Source organism: Pristiophorus japonicus, chromosome 12 (assembly GCF_044704955.1).
Source record: "Pristiophorus japonicus isolate sPriJap1 chromosome 12, sPriJap1.hap1, whole genome shotgun sequence".
Taxonomy (NCBI): Eukaryota; Metazoa; Chordata; class Chondrichthyes; family Pristiophoridae; genus Pristiophorus; species Pristiophorus japonicus.
The window spans coordinates 204,200,843-204,223,859 of record NC_091988.1 but is presented as its reverse complement, the minus strand read 5'-3'; the positions used below and the strand labels follow the sequence as shown (position 1 = coordinate 204,223,859).

At 49.0% G+C, this 23,017-nt stretch overlaps 1 protein-coding gene across 7 annotated transcripts in view; it reads right to left on the bottom strand.

Moving 5' to 3' along the window:
* Nucleotides 1–23,017, bottom strand: part of cpne1 (copine I) — a 124,098-nt gene that overhangs the window by 17,774 nt on the left and 83,307 nt on the right. For 5 of the 7 annotated variants that reach the window (XM_070896469.1, XM_070896470.1, XM_070896473.1 and 2 more), the window contains exons 2-11: nucleotides 17,410–17,565; nucleotides 16,670–16,849; nucleotides 15,742–15,816; nucleotides 14,756–14,827; nucleotides 13,174–13,257; nucleotides 8,608–8,697; nucleotides 6,835–6,933; nucleotides 4,003–4,089; nucleotides 3,405–3,464; nucleotides 809–942 (exon numbers count right to left, since the gene is read on the bottom strand). In XM_070896469.1, coding sequence (XP_070752570.1) covers nucleotides 809–942; nucleotides 3,405–3,464; nucleotides 4,003–4,089; nucleotides 6,835–6,933; nucleotides 8,608–8,697; nucleotides 13,174–13,257; nucleotides 14,756–14,827; nucleotides 15,742–15,816; nucleotides 16,670–16,849; nucleotides 17,410–17,541 — 1,013 coding nt within the window. In that variant the 5' untranslated portion in view covers nucleotides 17,542–17,565. Of the gene's footprint in view, nucleotides 1–808; nucleotides 943–3,404; nucleotides 3,465–4,002; nucleotides 4,090–6,834; nucleotides 6,934–6,983; nucleotides 7,080–8,607; nucleotides 8,698–13,173; nucleotides 13,258–14,755; nucleotides 14,828–15,741; nucleotides 15,817–16,669; nucleotides 16,850–17,409; nucleotides 17,566–20,311; nucleotides 20,396–23,017 lie in introns of those variants that run through there. The other 2 variants (XM_070896474.1, XM_070896475.1) reach the window with 2 other exon arrangements.

Below are 23,017 nucleotides of genomic sequence, written 5' to 3'. Positions count from 1 at the left end.
CTCTCTAGGTGAAGAAGTTTCTCCTCATCTCGGTCCTAAATGGCTTACCCCTTATCCTTAGACTGTGACCCCTGGTTCTGGACTTCCCCAACATTGGGAACAGTCTTCCTGCATCTAACCTGTCTAAACCCATCAGAATTTTAAACGTTTCTATGAGGTCCCCTCTCATTCTTCTGAACTCGAGTGAATACAAGCCCAGTTGATCCAGTCTTTCTTGATAGGTCAGTCCCACCATCCCAGGAATCAGTCTGGTGAATCTTCGCTGCACTCCATCAATAGCAAGAATGTCCTTCCTCAAGTTAGGAGACCAAAACTGTACACAATACTCCAGGTGTGGCCTCACCAAGGCCCTGTACAACTGTAGCAACACCTCCCTGCCCCTGTACTCAAATCCCCTCGCTATGAAGGCCAACATGCCATTTGCTTTCTTAACCATCCAGGCGATCGAAACAAGTCCAGATTACCCTGGCCGTATTCGATTCCCTACAGTGTTTATCATCGTATCTGCTCCAGCCAACAAGAGGTTATCTAGTCTAATCCCAATTACCAGCTCTGGGTCCGTAACCCTGCAGATTACAGTGCTTGGAAGTGCCCATCCAAGCACCTTTTAAATATGATGAGGGTTTCTGCATCCACCACCTTTTCAATCAGTGAGTTCCAGACCCCCCCACTCTCCCCCACAACCCTCTGCGTGAAGCCCCCCACCCCCCCCCAAATCCCCTCTGAACCTTGTTGCTCACTTCACTCGTCCACCAACCAGGGGCACTTTGAAACCACAAAACGATGGAATGAAACGAGGAAATCTTACGTATCATAATCCTGCACAACCTGCCCGACAGACCAGATAGCAGTCAGGTACTCGTTGACTCCATTCGGGCTGATAAAATGCAGGGAGTCTGGCGAGCGAGGATCTCCATTGGACCCAGTGAAGTCTATGCCAACCTGCGAGAGGCGGAATGGTAAAGAACATTTAACGAAAGGGAAAGAACAGAACACTGCAAATCTATATAAAGAAACCTAAAGCCCGTGTGCACAACCCATTTACAAAGGTTCCTCTGGTCAACATTCCTATGTCCACATTTATAATGGGGACAGGCTATGTAAACCAGTCCCCATTGTAATTACACCCTCCCACGGTGCTGTAGTACTTTAGGTTTTGCACCTTCCAATGTCTCTGCTCAAACCTACTCTCCTCTACTTCCCACATTGCCCTACAATTTACTAATCAACTACAAATATAAACTCAAATTATTATACAAAACCAAGTATGAATGTATGGCTTAAAAATGCCGACTGAATTCCACCTTGTCCATTTTTAGCCCGCCCTCGGTCACCACTTCACATGATGATGGCCCTTGCTCTCGACTCCCAATGACCAACACTAGGAGAGAGTGACCAGTCCAAGACAAAAGAAAATGCCAGATGTACACAGGTCAAGCACCACCCGAGAAAGGTTCATCGAGTCTGATCAGATGTTATCGGCTCCCTCAGAAGGGACGACCCACACGATACATTTGCCATCTTTTCCTTCAGTCTGACCGCTCGATTCGGGCTCATCTCAGCCACACTTGTCACAACAAACACGCGAGAAAATCCGGGACATGAAAATGCCGCTGGTGTCATCGAGGTCGTGCCCCTACGTGCTCATGTTCCACATACACTGCATCCTACACCATCTTCTATCAATGTCACATACGCCAACACCTTCTAGGTAAAGAACAGCAATATGTAAAACCGCTGGCCCTCAGTAACAGCCTCCTTTAAACCGGTCTGATTGACTTTATAAAAAAAAAAAGTCGTTCTTGGGATGTGGGCGTTGCTGCCGAGGCTGGTAGTTATTGCCCATCAGTAGTTGCCCGGGTGTTGGTGGGCCAACTGAGTGTCTCGCTCGGCCCACTGGAGGGCAGTCAACAGTCAACCACGTTGGTTTGGGTCTTGAGTCACGTACAGGTCCAGACTGGGTAAGGATGGCAGATTTCATTCCCTAAACATAGAAAATAGGTGCAGGAGGAGGCCATTCGGCCCTTCGAGCCTGCACCACCATTCAATAAGATCATGGCTGATCATTCCCTCAGTACCCCTTTCCTGCTTTCTCTCCATACCCCTTGATCCCTTTAGCCGTAAGGGCCACATCTAACTCCCTCTTGACTATATCCAATGAACTGGCATCAACAACTCTGCGGCAGGGAATTCCACAGGTTAACAACTCTCTGAGTGAAGAAGTTTCTCCTCATCTCAGTCCTAAATGGCCTACCCCTTATCCTAAAACTGTGTCCCCTGGTTCTGGACTTCCCCAGCATCGGGAACAATCTGCCCGCATCTAACCTGTCCCGTCCCGTCAGAATCTTGTATGTTTCTATGAGATCCCCTCTCATCCTTCTAAATTCCAATGTATAAAGGCCCAGTTGATCCAGTCTCTTCTCATATGTCAGTCCAACCATCCCAGGAATCAGTCTGGTGAACCTTCGCTGCAGTCCCTCAATAGCAAGAACATCCTTCCTCAGATTAGGAGACCAAAACTGAAGACAATATTCCAGGTGATGCCTCACCAAGGCCCTGTACACTGCAGTAAGACCTCCCTGCTCCTATACTCAAATCCCCTAGCTATGAAGGCCAATATACCATTTGCCTTCTGTACCTGCATGCCAACTTTCAATGACTGATGAACCATGACACCCAGGTCTCGTTGCACCTCCCCTTTTCCTAATCTGCCACCATTCAGATAATATTCTGTCTTTGCGTTTTTTCCCCCAAAGTGGATAACCTCACATTTATCCACATTATACTGCATCTGCCATGCATTTGCCCACTCACCTAACCTGTCCAAGTCACCCTGCAGCCTCTTAGCGTCCCCCTCACAGCTCACACCGCCACCCAGTTTAGTGTCATCTGCAAACTTGGAGATATTACACTCAATTCCTTCATCCAAATCATTGATGTATATTGTAAAGAGGACATCAGTGAACCAGTTGTGTTTATACGACAATCCGACTGCTTCATGGTCACTTCGACCGATATGTATTTTTATTTCTAGATTTTTTTTTCCCCAAACTGAATTTATCTTCTCAAACTGCCCTGGGAAGATTGAACACACGCTCACCGGATTATTAGTCGAGCCCTCTGAATCACTAATGGCTCAACCACGACACTACCGTGCCCCTCTAAGGGTTCCAATTGCTGCTCTGACCCGTACAGAATTCAAATCTTGGAGTGTGAAAGGCACCAGCGGGTGAGGCAAAAAATGGAACCGTTTTCAGTCTCAAACCCTCTAGGGCCCGACCGTCTTACATCAGAGCTGCATCGTAGAACCGGTCGCAGAGCGACAGACTTAGGGAAACGCATGTCCCTCAGCCCTCTCCCGGGGGCCTCATCAACTCGTTCAAATACCACTGAAATTTACTCACGGTGAAATTGATCTGACATCCTCCCATCACGTAATCCAGGAAAGAGTAGTCAATTTCTATCTGTAAAAATAAACTGGATGTAATCAGTACAACTGGTGACGGTTGGCCTGATGTTGAAGGGAATCGGTAGAGAGAGAGAAAAAAACGATTTCCTCTGGTGGGGGGGAAAAAAAGAGTCCAGAACAAGGGTGTTTAACCTTAAAATTAGAGCCAGGCTGTTCAGGGGTGATGTCAGAAGGCACTTCTTCACACAAAGGGTGCTGGGAATCTGGAACTCTCTCCCCCAAAAGCTGTGGATGCTGGGGGTCAAAAACTGAGCGGTAGATGTTTGTTGGGCAAGGGGTATTAATGGATATCGAGCAAAGGCAGGTCGGTGGAGTTGAGGTACAGATCAGTCATCATCTGATTGAATGATGGAAAGGACCCGAGGGGGTGAATGGGCTGCCTCCCATCCCTGTGACACTTTGGATCATCGTTCCTTCACAAGACAATCCAGGGAGTGGGGGAAACGGGCGGAAGAAAGAGACCCACGGGGAGTCAACGATCCCACACACACAGACCGCACTCTCACAGGTAACTCGATTGTGGATTTACACACCTTACAAGATCGGACCCGAACAATGCCGGAATTCTTGTAGCTTTTCTTCTTCTTTTTCTTCTCCGGGTGAATACATTCAAACTCAATCTTCAGGAAAAAAACACACCAATCAGGAAAACCGCCCTCAGCATTATCGCGTATTTAAATCCTTCACTCCAGACCCCAACTCCTCTCCCATATCTGGGCTGCCTCTCCCATCACCGCTTGCAGCAATAACAGCTTGCCGTCGGATTCCTCGCCCACCTCAAGGCTCCAGTCTCCCCCACTGTAGCAATCCTGCTCGTCTCTGCTGAGTCAATACCCTCCGAACCTTCGCCTCTTTCCTCCTGAGCTCCAAAAAGCTGACTTCTCTTCAATTAAAGACCAATCACAACGGTGCTCACCCATTCTTACCCAGGATAGTAGGACCATGGAATTCCTCGTCTCCCTTCCTATGACAATCTACATGCTCTGGAAACCCTAGCTTGACATCACCCACCGTATGGGCTCGTGTACAATATGGTTTTCCTCCCCCACCCCGCCAAATTCCATCGAATAGAATTAAGCTCATTCAAGACCAGTGCCAATAGTAAAACGCTGTTCACCCAAATCCTTGCAACTGCTGAGCACAAATATTCCCCCTACCCTCCATTCTTTCCCATTTTATGCCAATCAGCTCCGCGAGTGCTGCGATCGCCAATGACAACTTTCCCGCCCCTCTTGCATCGCACGGCTGACTCTGGATCTCCTCTCTTGGCTTCTGTCCAGCCGGGATTTACTCCCAATTGTTATTTTTTTTTTAAATCAGCAACGGGACGCATGTTTCTGAAAGTCAGAAAGGAGCTTTGCAATTTCACTGTCACAGTGATGGAGGAGCAGGAAGGTGCTTGGCTCCACACCGAGATACTTCAATTACAACTTCCCCGACTTCCACACTGTCACTGCAGATTTTAAATCAGAGATGGCCAGCAGGATAGATCTGATTAGACAATCCTTCATTTTAGCCCCAAAAACAGGGACATTAAGACAGTGTACACATGATCAGTATATATGGTAATCACTGCCCTCCTCATTTCCCTGCCTGGGTGACCCTCCTCCGTGCGCAATCAATAAATCAGATGAAAACGGAATTAACGCAAGGGAAAGGTGTGAAGCCCATTGCCAGTCAGTGTAAGACGCAGTATTTCCCTGGGGGATTTCTGCAGCTCCTCGGCTGAGCTACACGATGGGGCAGGCCACACTAACCGAAGGCCCAAACCAGCGGCACTGCATCGATTGCTGGCTGGTGCTGAAAGTGAGAGACAGAGGCAGAGATGACACCCAGAGTCAGAGAGGAAACAGACCACAGGAAGAGGTGGTGAAGGGGAGGGGAGATGTACCATAATCCTCTTTAGCGTGTGCTGGAACGGAGGGTCATCAACATTGGACAATGCAACATTTAGTGTTGGCATCGTACAGTCTGCTGCACCCAATTCAACTGGGGGAGGGAAGGGGGGTGGAGAAGGAGCAGAGCGGAAGGGATGGAGAAGAGAGAATCTCAAAGTTCTACAAGGAATCGAGGAGCAGAGGGATCTTGGCATGAAGATATATGGATAGCTAAGACTGTAAAAGCAAACAGAATCCTTGGTTTTGCTTCTAGAGATAGACACAGAAGCAAGGAGAGTAATGTTGAGCTTGTACCTGCCCGGAGTTAGGGTGCCCATGGAGTGTTGTGAACAGTTTTTCTGGGGATTCCATTACAGGAAGGATATACAATCGATGGAAAAGGTGCAGTGTAGCTAGACTGTTACCAGGGGTGAGGGGGCTCCAGTGATGGGAGACACTTGAGAAGGTCAGACGTTGTCACTCAAGCCGAGAAAGTTCAGGGGTCACTGGGTAGAGGTCTTAAGACAGGTTATAATAGGGCAATGAGTGACAGGCCATTTCCACTGGCTGGTGAGAAGGTACACATTTATAACTACAGAAATAATTGAAGAGGAGGATAGAAGAGATTTTTTGCACAGATGGTGGTTAGAATGTGTAACACCCTCATCACAAAGCCTTGTCGAACAGTGCCAGACATCCACTTAAAAGGGAATTAGTCACTTGAAAGATGATGAAGTCAGCAGCAATCAGGAGAGTAGGGTTGGACTATGTAGCCTTACGTGGGGAAACACAGACTGAAACACACTGGAAGGGCAGTGGGAGCAGATTCAATAATAACTCTCAAAAGGGAATTGGATAAATAGTTAAAAAGGAAAAATTGGCAGGACTATGGAGAAAGAGCAGGGGAGTGGGACTAACTGATCGCTCTTTCAGAGTAAGCACAAGCATGATGGGCCGAACGGCCTCCTTGTGTGATGGACCGAGGGGGCCATTTCTAGTCTACATCTATTCTGCCGCAACAATGTGCCTCAGAAACCAAGCTCACAAAACCTGCCATTACCCCCGACAGCCCCAGTGTGATTTGAGTTTCCCCCCTCAGTTTCCCCAATATTGCCTCTTCAATGGAGACCCTAACCCACAGCCCCAGTGCCGAACTGGGCAGTTCTGTGCTGCGGGCCTGCGCCCACCCACAGCTAACCCAACATCATTTACACGCAGGATCACAACAGCCAGCAGAGGGGAAGGGCTAGCAAGGGTGCGGGAGAGCGAGGGTGCGGGACAGCGAGAGAGAAGAGGAAAGACAGAAAAAGAATACACAAATAATTATACATTTACAGGAAGTGCAATGTCGAATGTTACAATTCATCAATAACTGCAGACAACACTTGAGCATTTCATAGTGTCCACAGTGTTACAGCGGAAGAAGGGTTTGAAATAAAAAGCACACGACACCTGTAAAGATTGGAGAGAAATAAAGAGGGTTCTCACCGGGGTCCCAGCTTCCACTTGCTGCAGGTTAGAGAAGCTAGTTTCAAAAAGTCCTATCAGATCATGTGAGCCGTCACCATCATAGTCAGAGCAGGTGACCTACAGGGGAAGAGGACAGCCAATAGGAAGAGTTAGAGAGAGGGGCTCACCACTTTGTCAGTTGCTTCCAACAGCTCCTGAACGGGCACAGTGAACTCCCCGATCAAATCGGAGCTCGTGCTCTCATCCATATCGTTACAAGCCACCTGACAGCAAACAAACACCGAGTCAGCACAGAAACTGGAGCCAAGAGCCCACACCCAAAATGCTCCGGAGGACTCCAGAGCAGAAGGTGCCGGCCCGCGGTGGGAAGGGGTTAAACCCACCCTTCCCCAGGATAAAGCACCCCCCCCACCCACCCCCCAGGTAACCTCCCTGACCCTGGGGTAAAAGCTCCCCCCCCCACCCACGGGTAAAGGCCCCCTCACCCTCCCCCCCCCCCCCCCACGACCAGGAGTAAAGCCCGCCCCCCAGACCTGGGGTAAAAGCCACCCCACTACCTTCCCCACCCCGAGCAGGGGTAAAACCCCACGCCGCGACCTGGGGTAAAGGCCACCCTCACCCTGGGGTAAAGGCTACCCCCCCCCCCGCCCCAGGTGTACCACCACTAACCGGGGTGCAACAGTCGACCCTCCCGGGCACACCCTGGGCCTGGGTTAAAGCCCCTACCCTCTGGCCTGTGGTATCCACCCAGGGGTGATTTGGGGGGGGGGGGGGGGGGGGAGAAAAGAGGGGGGTTCAGTTCCACAGGGGTCAACAGTCCTCTGGGTCATCACCCAATCGGCCATTCTTCTGGCGTGAGTTTAACTGGTGACTGTTGGCAGGCTATTCAACTGTGGGAGCATCACAGCCAAGCACAATCTTGTCCACATCCAATATCTACACAAAAGCTCTCTCCAGCATGGATCACTGGAGTGAGTGTGATCAGCAGGGCTGCTCTTCTCCCTTCTTCCCTGCCCAGGGTAACCGAGAGTGATTGGAACATCGCTAACTGCCCCCCAGCAAAGCAGAATCGAGCCTCAGTACCACACCAGGCAGGCAGTGCACCAACCAATGGAGCCACCTGGGAAGGAGGGCCGTTTGTTCCGGGGGACCCAGGCAGAGAGTCAGCACTCCAAGGTCCCGCTCTCACTCTGTAAATCTCTCAGCCCAGAACCCCACGGAGACACCTCAGTGGGAAATATCACCCGCCGCCTGCGAGCGGGCTGGAGGCCTTATGTCTGGGGCTCAGATGACCATTCAAACCAGCTGGGCTTCAAATAGTTTGAACATCTCCCAATCGTGACTCTCTTACATACGCAACTTAAGCAAAGGCAGGTAGATGGATTTAAGATACAGATCAGCCATGATCTCACTGAATGGAAGAACAGGCTCAAGGGCTGAATGGCCTCCTCCTGTTCCAATGGTTCAGAGCATGGAATAGCTGTGGACCCAAGAATTGCGGAAAACTGAGACAGCTTAGAGTCACATCATTTAAATCTGAATGAATAAGCCAGGCAGAACATGAAATCCTTCTGTAACATATACAGCGCCGTCTACTGAACTTTGTCCTGCCTCCAACCCTTTCCTCAACTATCACCTGTGCTGGTATTGCATGCACATCATTCCTGCACTGCCCAAGAGACCAGCCCCCAACGGGATGAAGTCCTGGAATCTAGTGAACGCTCACCGCTCTCCTGTACTTGATTAAAAGTTGCAATGTAGACAGCACAGAAAAAGACTCAAAACATGTACCTTAATGGGCTTCTGCAAATCTCCATTACACAGAGACTGCAAGGACACAGAGAAAGTCTTCCAGTTTGGATTCAGGTTGTTCTTAATGACCTGCAACCAAGAAACGACAAAGGGACAGAATAATGTTAGAAGACAACGGCCAGCATTTACACCCTTTACTGCAATGAGTCACAGGTAGTATTCGTAGTCTTACAGCACAGAAGCAGGCCATTCGGCCCATCGAGCCTGTGTTGGCTCTTTGGTAGAACTATCCCATTAGTCCCACTCCCCCCTGTTTTATCCTCATAGCCCTGCAAATTTCTCCAAGTATTTAGCAAATTCCCGTTTGAAAGTTACTATTGAATCCGCTCCCACCGCCCTTTCAGGCAGCGTGTTCCCGATCACAACTCGCTGCATTAAAAAGAAAATTCTCCTCACCTCCCCCTCTGGTTCTTTTGCCAATCACCTGTGTCCCTCTGATTACCGAGCCTCCCACCACTGGAAACAGTTTCTCCTTATTCACACCGTCAAAACCCTTCATAATTTTGAACATCGCTATTAAATCTCCTCTTAACCATCTCTGCTCTAAGGAGAACAGCCCCAGCTTCTCCAGTCTATCCACGTAACTGAAGTCCCTCATCCCTGGGACCATTCTGGTCAATCTCCCCTGCACCCTTTTAAAATGAAGAAATCCAGTTTGTTGGTGGCAATTATGACATTTTGTGATTTTCTGTGAGTTAGCGATGGGAGCCGATATGAATCCCATCATCATCATCCTCAGTCACATACCGACTGAGCAATCCACATCAAGTCCGCTGTACAGTGCACTCTGCCCGCTTACCCAAGCTCAGGGAACTCTATGGAGCCACGAGTGAGGTCACAGGTGCTCTGTCGTTTGGCTTTTTATTCACTCTCGGGATGTGGGCGTTGCTGGCAAGGCCGCCATTTATTGTCCATCGCTAGCTGCCCCGAGAAGGTAGTGGTGAACCGCCTTCTTCAACCGCTGCAGTCCGTGTGGCAAAGATGCTCCCGCAGTGCACCATGCAGCTTACCAACACAGAGTCCTGGTAAAGCTCCTGTTTCTTACCCATTCAGGACCATCTACCATTGGGCTATCCAGAGCAGAACGGGAACCATCCCCAGGGAGCAAGTTGGCTGTCCATCACCATCACCCCGTATCCACAGGGACCTGCCAGAGTCCTGGATTAGCTATCAGAGTCTGCCCCACGCCCGAGAGTTGTAACATTTTCAGCAGTTTTCCAATCCCTGCACAGCCTCGCACCTCCCTATCTCCAACTCCCTCCGGCCCTCCAACCCTCCAAGATCTCTGCGTCCTCCATTTCTGGCCTCTTGTGCATCACGAATTTCCATCACTCCACCATTAGCAGCCATCTGGACCCCAAGCTCGAATTCCCTCCCTAAACCTCTCCGCCTCCCTTAAGATGCTCCTTAAAACCGACCTCTCACCTGTTCCAATATCTCCGTCTGTGGCTCGGTGTCAAATTGTGTTTGTTAAAGCTCCAGTGAAGCGCCTTGGGATGTTTTACTACGTTAAAGGCGCTATATAATAGCAAGTTGTTGTTGCAATCTCCCATTGCCACCGGGTCCCAAAGAGACTCCAGATACGGTGTGAAATGATCCTTCAAAACCTCATGGAAATATCCAGTCCTGGGATAAAGAGCTCCCCCTCATTCAGATTTCCCTGTTGTGGCACTTGTCCAAATTCCCCTGTTGCAATCTCTGTGTAATGAGTGCAGTAAGGAATTCCAGACAGGATTATCACAGGATGTGCAACAGACCTGTTGGCTATTTGCTGTGGCCCAGGCCTGGATATCCGAGCCAGGAAGCCCTGGAGCACTCCAGGTGCTGTTGATGCTCGAACAGCCATCCAGCCTGGCTCAGGGAGCTGTCAGTGGGACAGCATCCTTCCCACTCGGCTCCACATAAAAGTGCAGCACAGCAAGATGTAATATAAACTCAACTTTAGGATATCAAGGCACTGGAGAAGGTGCAAAGAGATTCACAAGGACGATATCAGAAATAAGAGGTTATAATTATCAGAAAATGTTGAACAGGCTGGGGCTCTTTTCTCCAGCAAAGAGAAGGCTGAGGGGTGACCAGATAGAGGCCATTAAAATTCTGAAGGGGTTTGATAGGGTCAACGTGGAGAAGATATTTCCAATTGTAGAGACCATAAATATAAGACAGTTACTAGTAAATCCAATGGGGAATTCAGGAGAAACTTCTTTACCCAGAGAGTGGTGAGAATGTGGAACTCGCTGCCACAGGGAAGGGTTGAGGTGAATAGTATCAATGCATTTAAGGGGAAGCTGGATAAACACATGAGGGGGAAAGGAATAGAGCGATATGGTGATGGGGTGAGATGGAGAGGGGTGGGAGGGGGCTGGTGTGCAGTATAAACACCGGCACGGAGCGTGGGGCCCAATGGCCTGTTTCTGTGCTGTACAATCTATGGCCCCAAGTTTCCACATGATTTGCTCCTGATTTTTAGGAGCAACTGGTGTAGAACGGACTATCTTAGAAATCGGAATTCTCCACATTTAGTTTGCTCCAGTTCTAGTCAGGTAGAACAGTTTCACTTTGGAACAGAATTTTTTTTTCCAAAAGGGGGCGTGTCCGGCCACTTACGCCTGTTTTCAAAGTTTCGTGAGTGAAAACTTACTCCAAACTAACTTAGAATGGAGTAAGTAAATATTTTTGTACGCTCGAAAAAACCTTGTCTACACTTTAGAAAATCAGGCGTAGGGAACGAGGTGGGGGGGGGGGGGGGGGGGAAGGGAAGTAATTAAATTCTACAATCAATCCTTAGTTATACTTATACAAATATTATACAAATAAATCCAACCTGAATAAAAATTTATAAGCAAAGAAAAGATTAAATAAACCATGTTCCTACCTGTGTGAAAGTGCTTCAGGCAGGCCTTTCATGTTGGAGACAGGCAGCGGTGTGGCGACAGTGTCTCGACGGCAGCGGCAGCAAGCTTCGAGCTGAGCTGCGGTGCTTGAGGCAGGCCTTCATTCTCGTCGTGGCTGGCCGCGAAGAAGCAACACCGGACGGACCCGAGGCCATTCGGCCATGAGATATCAGCGGCGTCAGTGGCTGGCCGGCAGCCGAAGAATCAGCGGACCAATGTGAGGCCATTCGGCCATGAGATAGCAACGGCGTCAGTGGCTGGCCGGCAGCCGAAGAATCAACGCAGGACACACGCAGCTCATTAAGGTTCTTGAGGCCATTCGGCCACGCTTTAGGGGCGGCGTCAGTGGCTGGCCGGCAGCCGAAGATACAGCAGCAGCCTTCGAGCTGTGAGGGGGACTGAGGCCATTTGGACAGGGAGAGGCAGCCACATCGGCAGTTTTATATTTAAATTTGCAGAATGGGTGCTGCATTGTCAACACCACATATTATTACAAAGTTGAATTGGCACTCTTATTTCTCCAAACACACAGTCCTTAATTTGCATGCACCAATGCAGCACCGGTTCTGCAAGTTTAGCAGTGAAAAGCTGAACTCACTGATTTCAGCAGGTGATTTATTCAGCAGTGCTGCTAAAAGCACTCCCTCACACACAGAAATATCAAAAAAAATTAAATTACAAGCCTTTGCAGGGGTCCAAGAAACAAATCTTCACTTTTTCTGCAGTATTTTTAAAAATGGCCGCGTGCCAATGTTTGTGTGAGACTGCGCGTGCGCGCACGCTCCAATGTGCACGCGCAGGGTTGCCGGCACCACGAAGGCTAATTTAAATTGTACTCGCCCCCTGCTGCTTAGAAAATCGGCGCGAGTGTTAGGCTCCGCCCCCTGCTGCGAAGAGCGCGCCGCGCCGAACAGACATCGAGCTCCAAGGAGCTCGAGAATATCGGATTTTTTTTTTAGGCGCAGTTTTCGGCACGAAAAACAGGCACCCAGCTCGGAGGTGCGCTGTTTTCGCCGCGGCACGAAACTTGGGGCCAATGTAACTATTAGAATCATTGAATGGTTACAGCACAGAAGGCGACCATTTGGCCGTCGAGCCCATGCCGGTTCTCTGCATGGATGGTTGGAGGCACCCTGGACCTGAACTTTGGTGACTGGCAGCAAACGGACACAGGAATCCTGAGTTTCGCTCGATTCCACGCACATAGCTGCCCAAACTGCGATTCATCACCCTAGCTATGCCTCTCTCACCTCGAAGAGTGACAAAAAAAGAACTACTTGCATCAGCTTCCCTGCGGTTAAAACGAGTTTGTCGAAAACAGGAAATGAACCCACACACACAGAAGATGAAATTGCAGGGCTACCTGCTATACTCTGGTGCTGCCCGACCCGACTGGCCTCCATCACTCACCTGGTATCTCAAGTATTAAAGTAAAAACCACCTTTTAGGGCATATTTACACATTCTATTGTTAGGAAATGTAATAAATACTTGAAAAAGAAAAATGTGCAGGGCTACGGGGAAAGAGCAGGGGATTACTGGATCACTTTCACAGAGCCGGCACAGGCACGATGGGCCGAATGGCCTCCTGCTGTGCTGCAGGATTCTATGCTAAATGCGGAATGTTGCAGGTAATGTTCGAAGGCCTTTACCTCTGACCGGTAGGCTAGCTGCCAGCTATCACCGTCTCCTTGCCTGTACAGCTCCAGAAAAGGGTCAGATTTCCCCATAAAATCCTTTTAAAAGACACAAAGAAAATCACGTTAGCCACACAAAAAGAAAAAACATTTTCAAACAGCAGACCTGTTCAAACCTGCCCAGCGATACTAAATGAAGTGAAGTTGGTGTTTGAGTGTGCGGGCACTAGAGAAAGGACCCTTTCCATTCAGGCACTCAGTGTTAACATTGAGCCGCCTCGGAGGTCAGGTACAGCACGGGTTACACACTGTACCCGGACTCTGCCCTCTTCACTGCTCCAACCATGTGCTCCAACCACATTCTCAGACATCAAAAAGAAAGACTTGGATTTATATAGCACCTTTCCAAACCACCATTCGCCTCAAAGTGCTTCAGAGCCAATGAAGTACTTTTGGAGTTTACTCACTGTTGTAATGTAGGAAACACCAATTCGTGTACAGCAAGCTCCCACAAACAGCAATGTGATAATGACCAGATAAGCTGTTTTTTTGTTATGTTGATTGAGGGATAAATATTGGCCAGGACACGGGGTGAACTCCCCTGCCCTTCTTTGAAATAGTGCCATGGGATCTATCACGTCCACCTGAGAGAGCAGTCGGGGCCTCGGTTTAACATCTCATCAGAAAGACGGCACCTCCGACAGTGCGGCGCTCCCTCAGCACTGCCCCTCCGACAGTGCAGCACTCCCTCAGCACTGCCCCTCCGACAGTGCGGCGCTCCCTCAGCACTGCCCCTCCGACAGTGCGGCGCTCCCTCAGCACTGCTCCTCCGACAGTGCGGCGCTCCCTCAGCACTGCACTGGAGTGTGAGCCGAGTCATCCACTAATGCACCAGCGCCTTCTCTGAGCAAATGTGCCCATTGAGTGCGGAATCGGGATAGTTTTCTGCAGTGGCTCCATAGCCATTAGGTACTGGATGGAGAAAGCTCAAAATAACTTCAACCAGGAGCCTCACAACGAGCGGAGAGAGGATGCTTTCAGCCCCCTCACTTCCGGGCTCGATTTAAACCCTGGTCTCCAAAGTAAAAGGTCAGCGCATGCCACTAAAGCAGAGTTTGAAATCCGTCCTGTATTTATGCTCAGGATGTGCAATACCAGCCAACTGAAAAGGAGGGTCATGCTTAGAGTTCCCTGATGGCAACACGTAGGCGGCACTGACAGACGCCCGCGACAACACAGCTGCAGGGCGAGAGCCAGTGTATGGAGAAAGGGCAGATTTACTGGGGGCTCCATTGATCGGGCTTATGCCCAGTGCCATCAATTTGTGATCGGCGAGACCAACACACCTTCCCTGCATCGCTACTGGGATTGGCACTGCAAGGAGACCAGTGCCATCCATCTGGCCCACCAGGAAAATCTGTACACCACTCCCATCGTGTGTTCCTTGCTCTCGGGACACACGCCGACCACTGCCTCTGACTATAATCACACTTCGCATCACATAGAAACATTTTTTTTAAGCCATCTCCTCACAGCGGCTCCAACCACGAAGTGAAAGGTGAATGGCAACCCAAACCCCGAATCCATCGCTCCACACCTTGTTGTCCAGGTTCCTTGCCTCCAGTTGCAGAACTGCTGCCCGTTTATCCCGAAGCTCCTCAGCTATAACCTGAGCACAGGAATCAAAAGTCTCACATCAGAATCTCAAAAACTCAACAGGACTTCACACATTGCGGTGGTGCAGCTTTCACTAGAATTTATTCAGAGCATCCAGTGTCAGCACCAAGCACTGTCAGGACAGGTATATAGTAAAGCTCCCTCTACACTGTCCCATCAAACACTCCCAGGGCAGGTACAGCACGGGGTTAGATACAGAGTAAAGCTCCCTCTACACTGTCCCATCAAACACTCCCAGGGCAGGTACAGCACGGGGTTAGATAGAGTCCCACTGTCCCAAAAAACGTGCCTCATCGAATCTGAAGTGCATCTATTGGTGTACGACTGTCATTTCCAACATCATCTGTCCGTCTAATGCCTCAGATTGTCAGCTGAGTTGTGTGTTGCGGGCTCATACCCTTTTAACAATTTGATCTCAGCCTCGTGAGTGAACTTTCACTCAGCAGTTTAATCTGGAGTTAAACCGGATTCCAGAGGTGAGGACACAACACATCATCCAATCCACTGAACATTAGCTCATGCAGCCACTACAAATGGAACTATAAACGGTTGATATGATTGTGCATGATTGAATGTTTGTAGAGTGTCAAGAAAGTACAACATAAAAATAATCAATATATTGACACAGGATAACCTACTGACTCAACAGATTCATCATCTAGTGAAAATAACAGCAGCTCCAATGGTACCACAGCCACCACTTCTACACAACTCTATCAGGTGGAGTCGACCCTCCAGCGCTGGGAGAGGATAGCATATAAGGGATCCAGAGCTCAAATTTAACCTGAAGTGAACTTGAGTGTACTTCGCCTTTCCAGAGGGCAGGACAGCAAGGGGGTGGGCGCGATGAGGAGGAGGAGGAGGAGGGGCTGCGCCAGTGAGGGGTGGGGGTGGGATTTTACTCACAGTGATGTTCCCCTTTCCAGCCAACTTCCCCTTCTTCAACTGCAGAGGTCGAGTGAATGTCTTACTCGAGACAACCTGGAAGAAACAGGAAGAGGGTCATTGAATGGCCAATATATCAATCCCCAAACTAATCCCACTGCCCCGCTCTCTCCCCATAGCCCTGTATCAATCCCCAAACTAATCCCACTGCCCCGCTCTCTCCCCATAGCCCTGTATCAATCCCCAAACTAATCCCACTGCCCCGCTCTCTCCCCATAGCCCTGTATTTTCCTCATCTTCAAATATTTACACACTGTTCCATTAAAAGATGCAGTGCTCTCTGCCTCAACCATTCACTGTGGTAAAGCTATAGACCTCTATGTAAAGACATTTCTCCGAACCTTGCTCCTCGTGCACTTAATTATAATTTTTAATTGATCTCCCCTCATTCCTAACTCCCCAACCAGAGGAAATTATCTTTTCCTATTCACGATCAACCTCTAGTTTAAAAACCTCCAATAAGTCTCCTCTCGGCCTTCTCTGCTCCAGTGAAAACAGTCCCAGGATCGCGAGTCTTTTTCTTCATAACTATAGTCTGCAATTCCTGGCATCATCAGACCATATAATAACTTGCATTTTCACCCTTCTTGAGCAGTACTGGCCCCAATTGATTACAGCATTCAAATCAAACTCTCCACCTTCAGCAACAGGAGACTCCCAGCTCAGTGCAAGAACAATGATTAAAGGGAGAAGAAAAAGTAAAAAGGAAGTGAGTTCAGGTGCTCCATGTGTTCCAGCCACCAACTCCCCACCTGGCAGTGCCGGCCACAGTAACACCTGACCAGTATCCCCGAGACAATCCCGCTGGCAGCTTCCTCATGCTGGTGTAGGGAGCAGAGAGAATCAAAGCTCAGTGTAGGTAATGAGCCCAACACACAAAGCAGCTCACCTGCCCCAGGGTGCACTCCACTCCTCCCAGGTAGTCGTCATCATTCAGGGCCGTGGATTTATTGTCGATATCGTAAACGCCAAACTTCAGTTTCTGCACGCGCTCAAAGTAATAGTCCACCTGCAGCTTCTTGGCAAACTGCGGTTTCTGGCAGTTTTTTACCCTCTCGGTTCTATCCAGCTGTTGGGAGGAGACCAAAGGGAGTTAAGAATTTTCCAACCTCAAGTTCAATTTGTCACTGTGCACAGAATAGCAAATCTGTCGGACTCATTGGGAGCCAGCCGTGGTTCAGTGGGCAGCACCCTCGCTTCTAGGACAGAAGGTTGTGGGTTCGAGCACCATTCCAGAGATTTGAGCACAAAAATCTAGGCTGACACTCCAGTGCGATACTGAGGGAGTGCCGCACTGTCAGCTGCCTGGGCCCTAAGCTCTGGAATTTCCTCCCTAAGTCTCTCCTCCTTTAAGACGCTCCTTAAAACCTCTTTGACCAATCTCACGCTCACCTGCCCCAATATCTCGTTATGTGGCCATGTTAAATTTTGTTTGATAATCGCTCCAGAGAAGTGGGACGGTTTACTACATTAAAGATGCTATATAAATGCAAGTTGTTGGTGATTACAGGAAAATTCACCGTCATCTAGACAACTGGCTCTAGTGCAATGTAATCTCACACAGCAAAAGCACACAATTTGTCGCGAGTTGCTTCAACACACCCGAAGGCTCCTTGACGACAGTATTACCTCCATCCATTGGTCGTCGGCTCCAGTGTTTTGAAGTAAGATGCACAGCGGGTCAGACAGTGAGCCGACATCTTTGTCCATCAAATTCTCACAGGAGATGGTCAACTGGACTTTCGTCACACACTGCGCCATTGGGAAGAGAGACGGTTGGGTGTCCTTAAAAGAGAAAGAAAAAAAGATGATTGAAAAAGGCATTTGGCAAACAAGTGAATAATCCTCCAACACGGCAGATTCTCTCAGCAGGCTCATTCAACCCATTGGTAACACTGCACGACCAGCACCACATGAACCTGTGCCCCTGGAGCATATTCTGTCCATCACTTACTGCAGACCCATAGAAACAATGGTTTGAAAATGAACGACTGCTGTTTACTGCACGGTCGCGAACTGCAGCCTCAAACTTAAGCATTTTCCAATCCGACAAACAATTCAACTGCTTACACAATAAAGTGACACGAGTTTCACCCAAGCAACAGATTACATAGCTCATTTTCTGGTCCTACAATACTGCTGGCTTTCCAGACAACGCAACATCCAATTCTACGCTGAACAGCTCCACGGGAGGTCCACCAACACACAGCTCCAAGCTGCCAGAAACTATTCACTCACCAAATGGTTCCACAGGCTGTGACTGACCTGCCCAACTGTTACACAACACAAAATACTCCTGCTACTAACCAAGTTTCATAGAATAGTATAGTACAGGAGGGCCCACTGAATCTGCATCGGCTCTTGTGAAGAGTGATCCAGTTAGTCCTCCTCATCACCTGCTCTTTCCCCATATCCCTGTAATTTTTTCCCCTTTAAGTTTGGAGGGATAAAATTAATTGTACTGCGCGGATTCAGTTTGTGATTAATCTGAACACAGTATAGTAATTTGACAAATTCCTCCTTTACACAGTATGGTAATTTAAACAAATTCCCCTAGTAACAATCCTGTGCCTCTGCTGATCAAGCTTGCAAATATTTAAACGCACAGACCTAGTGATGCCTCGCTGCACTTGGCATTTACAGCTCACACACCGAGAGAAAAGACAGCCCAGCACTGCTGTAAAACCCTCAGACTACAAGGGAGACCCCTCCTGCCAGTTGTACTGCCAGGTTAAACCCATGAAGCTTCTCACCATGCCCTTGGTCATGGCCCAGGCACCTCACAACCCCCAGAAAGCCAGGTGCTTGAATACAGGAACTAATTCGCGAGTGAAATCAGGAAGTACTTTCTCCACACACTGGAACTCTCCCACAGAGAGTGGATGGTGGCGGACAATTGGAGCTTTGCAGACCGAGATCGATAGATTGTTGTTGGGCACTAGATTAGTGTACATGGACACCCAAATCCCTGAACTCTTCCACTGCTCCTCGTCTCTCACCATTAACATTCCAATTTGTCTTTCTTGGATCCAAAATGGATGATCTCACATTTCCCCTCATTGAACTCCATCTGCCCCAGTTTTGCCCACTCATTTAATTTGTGTGTCCCTTTGTAACTCCTGCTCTTATCTACACAACTTACTGTGCCTCCTGTCATTTAGTGTTGACTCGAAATCTGGATATGAAAATCTTAATTCCTTCATCCAAGTCATTGATATATATGCTGAAAAGCTGAGGCCCCAGCACAATGCAGAGTGACATTTTCACATCCCACACCTGACAGATGGAATAATTCAGCATAAATTGGCACTGTTGTTCTAGAGTAAATGAGCAGCAGGATTGGGACTCCACAGCTCAATACAACACCCACAGCCAAGCATCAAGAGCTGTTTGAAACCACAGGCGAAAGTCCGTGTACAAATGGGTAAAAATCAATAGTAGCTCAGAGAATACCCAACATTTCATAACAGTCTCCACCAACAGACCCCGCCAGGTCGGGGCAAGAGTAACCCAGCGAGGGCTGCCCCGGGAGGCTGGAGACACAAGTTATTTATACGTCCCAGTTTGCTTCCCTATTAAAAAAAATATTGAAGCTCCAGTCATGAAGCCCAGTCTGCTTCACTCTCCTCCCTCTCCCCCTGCCAGCAACTAACATGTGAATGCTAAAGTCTAGCAACAGGTCGCAAGTTGTAACATTGCACTTCTATGGAGCGCAGACTGGTACTGCTTGCTTGTGAGAATGTGTAGGAGGCCATGTTTGAGGATGGTTCACTGTGCAGGGACCTGCCCACAGGTTTGTTTGAGCACATGCTGCTGTCTTTCAAAAATCTCCTCGCTGCTCAGGAGCATGAGCACTACAAACTTAATGAGAACCTGTTTTACAAACCCTGCACCTCCTTCCCCTTCACAGCAAGTTCTGCAAAAGATGCAGATATATTGCATTGCATCACACCAACTTCACGCACAATTACTCAAACACAATGACAGCAGTTACACCTTCTACACCTGCTGAAATCCCGATCCAACCCTACCCCATCAATAACACTTTCCAATCTGCATATGCAAGTGAGTGTCTGTCTGTCATAGTCACCAACGTCAGTGTCCTCGACCAGGCCAACATCCCCAGCATCGAAGCACTGACCACACTCGACCAGCTCCATTGGGCGGGCCACATTGTCCGCATGCCTGTCACGAGACTCCCAAAGCAAGCGCTCTACTCGGAACTCCTACACGGCAAGCGAGTCCCAGGTGGGCAGAGGAAACGTTTCAAGGACACGCTCAAAGACTCCTTGATAAAATGTAACATCCCCACCGACACCTGGGAGTCCTTGGCCAAAGACCGCCCTAAGTGGAGGAAGAGAATCCAGGTGGGCGCTGAGCACTTCGAGTCTCATCGCCGAGATCAAGCGCAGGCAGCGGAAGGAGCGTGCGGCAAACCAGACTCCCCACCCACCCTTTCCTTCAACCACTGTCTGCCCCACCTGTGACAGAGACTGTAATTCCCGTATTGGACTGTAACCCAAGAACTCACTTCTGGAGTGGAAGCAAGTCTTCCTCCATTTTGAAGGACCGACTATGATGATGAATGTGTGCGGTGTGTGCACGTGCGCCTGTGAGGGAGAGCGAGGAGTGTGTGTGTGCCTGAGAGAGAGAGAGAGCGAGAGAGCGAGAGAGCGAGAGAGCGAGAGAGCGAGAGAGCGAGAGAGAGAGCGAGAGCGAGAGAGCGAGAGCGAGAGCGCGAGAGCCTGAGAGAGAGAGAGAGAGAGAGAGAGAGAGAGAGAGAGAGTGTGTGTGCCTGAGAGAGAGAGAGAGAGAGAGAGAGAGAGAGAGAGAGAGAGTGTGTGTGTGCGAGAGAGAGAGAGAGAGAGAGAGAGAGTGTGTGTGTGCCAGAGAGAGAGAGTGTGTGTATGTGCCTGAGAGAGAGAGTGTGTGTGCCAGAGAGAGAGAGAGAGTGTGTGTGCCAGAGAGAGAGAGAGAGAGAGAGAGAGAGAGAGAAAGTGTGTGTGTGCGCGCCTGAGAGAGAGAGAGAGAGAGAGAGAGAGAGAGAGAGAGAGTGTGCGTGCGCCTGAGAGAGAGAGAGAGAGAGAGAGAGAGAGAGAGAGAGTGTGCGCGCGCCCGAGAGAGAGTGAGGTGTGTGTGTGCCTGAGAGAGTGAGTGAGTGAGTGTGTGTGCCTGAGAGAGAGAGAGAGAGAGAGAGAGAGAGAGAGAGAGAGAGGAGAGAGAGAGAGGAGAGAGAGAGAGAGAGAGAGAGTGTGTGCGCGCCCGAGAGAGAGAGAGAGAGAGAGAGAGAGAGAGAGAGAGAGTGAGTGAGGTGTGTGTGTGCCTGAGAGAGAGAGAGAGAGAGAGAGGAGAGAGAGAGAGAGAGAGAGAGAGAGAAAGTATGAGTGTGTGTGTGCCTGTGAGAGAGTATGAGTACAGCAGCCTGTGAGCAGACAGTGAGAACCACGCCCTACCCAGTGATATCATGGACTGGAAGTGCTGCTCACAGCATTCCATACTGGAGAGAATTCGACACAAAATGTCTGCCTGAAATGCTCATTTTTAAAGCATAAAAGAGGAATAAATGATGACCGAGATACACCAATAGCTGCAGGCATCTGCTTTATATTTAAACTGCACTGCAAGCCAGCTGCTCAATGAGCAGGGTGCACTCCACCCTTTCTCCGAGAGTTAGACGGGAGATGTGCTCACTCCGGGTAAACATCCTGAGTCACTGATCAAACCGGTAACTCGAGCTGCTCTGCAGGGAGGCAGGCCTGGGCAGCCCAGGAGATCAGTGCCAGCTTTAAAAGGCCACTGTATTTCATGAAGAATAAAACCATGCTCTCTCCATTAGTTTATAAATCTGTAACATAGCAACCTTCAAAAAGGAAATTGGATAAATATCTGAAGAGGAAAATGTGCAGGGCTCCAGGGAAAGAGCAGGGGGAGTGGGACGAAATGGATAACATCAAAGAGCTGGCACAGGCAGGATAGGCTGAACAGCCTCCTTCAGTACTCTATGTCAGCTTAGTGTCAGCTGTGGCTCAGTGGGTAGCACACTCGTCTGAGTCAGAACGCTATGGATTCAAGTCCCACTCTAGCAACTTGAGCACATAAAATCGAGGCTGACACTCCAGCTGAGGGAGCGCTGCGCTATCGGGGGTGCCATTTCTCGGATGAGATGATAAACCGAGACTCTGTTTGTCTCAGGTGGACGTAAAAGATCCCATGGCACTATTTCAAAGAAGAACAGGAGAGTTATCCCCGGTGTCCTGGCCAATATTTATCCCTCAATCTACATAATAAAAGATGATCTGGTCATTATCACATTGCTGTTGTGGGAGCTTGGTGTGTGCAAGTTGGCTGCCGTGTTTCCTACATTACAACAGTGACTACATTCCAAAAGTACTTCATTGGCTGTAAAGCGCTTTGAGACATCCAGTGGTCGTGAAAGGCGCTATATAAATGCAAGTCTTTCTTTATGATTGTATAAAATGCATTATCGCTTGTGTGTGATGTCAGTATGATAAAAATCACACACAGTCCATCTCCTTCCCATGCAGCAGCTTTTGGGGATTCAGTGGACACAAGAAGCAAGAAACACTTGGGAGGTGACAGAAGGCATGGTTGGAGAGATAAGTTTTGAGAAGCTGTTTTAAAGAAGGGCAAGAAGTTTAGCAAGAAAAGAAAAACACAAATATGAAACACATTCTCAGGACGTCCCAAAGCGCTTCACAGACAAAGAATTACTTTTGCAGTGTAGTCACTATTGTGCAGGCAAATGTGTCTGCCATTTTTGCACAGCAAGCTCCCACAAACACCAGTGTGATAATGACCAGATAATCTGTTTTTTAGTGATGTTGATTTAGGGATAAACATTGGCCAGGACACTCGGGGCAAATTGCCATGTAATCTTTTACGTCCACCTGAGAGAATAGACGGGACCTCAATTTAACGTCTCATCCAAAAGATGACACCTCCAACAGTGCGGCACTCCCTCAGCAATGCACTGGGAGTGTCAGCCTAGATTTTGTGCTCAAGTCTCTGGAATGGGACTTGAACCCACAACCTTCTGACTCAAGAGGGAAGAGCACGCCAATCAGATGTTCAGAAAGCGAGGCGAGGCTGGAGGCACTGTAGTGTGGGGAGGGGAGAGACTGGAATGAGGTCGTGGAGAGATTAGACGACATCAGTAAGCTGGGTGGGGTGGAGCAGCACAGTTTATGTATAGAGTTCCAGTTTGTGTACAGTGTTG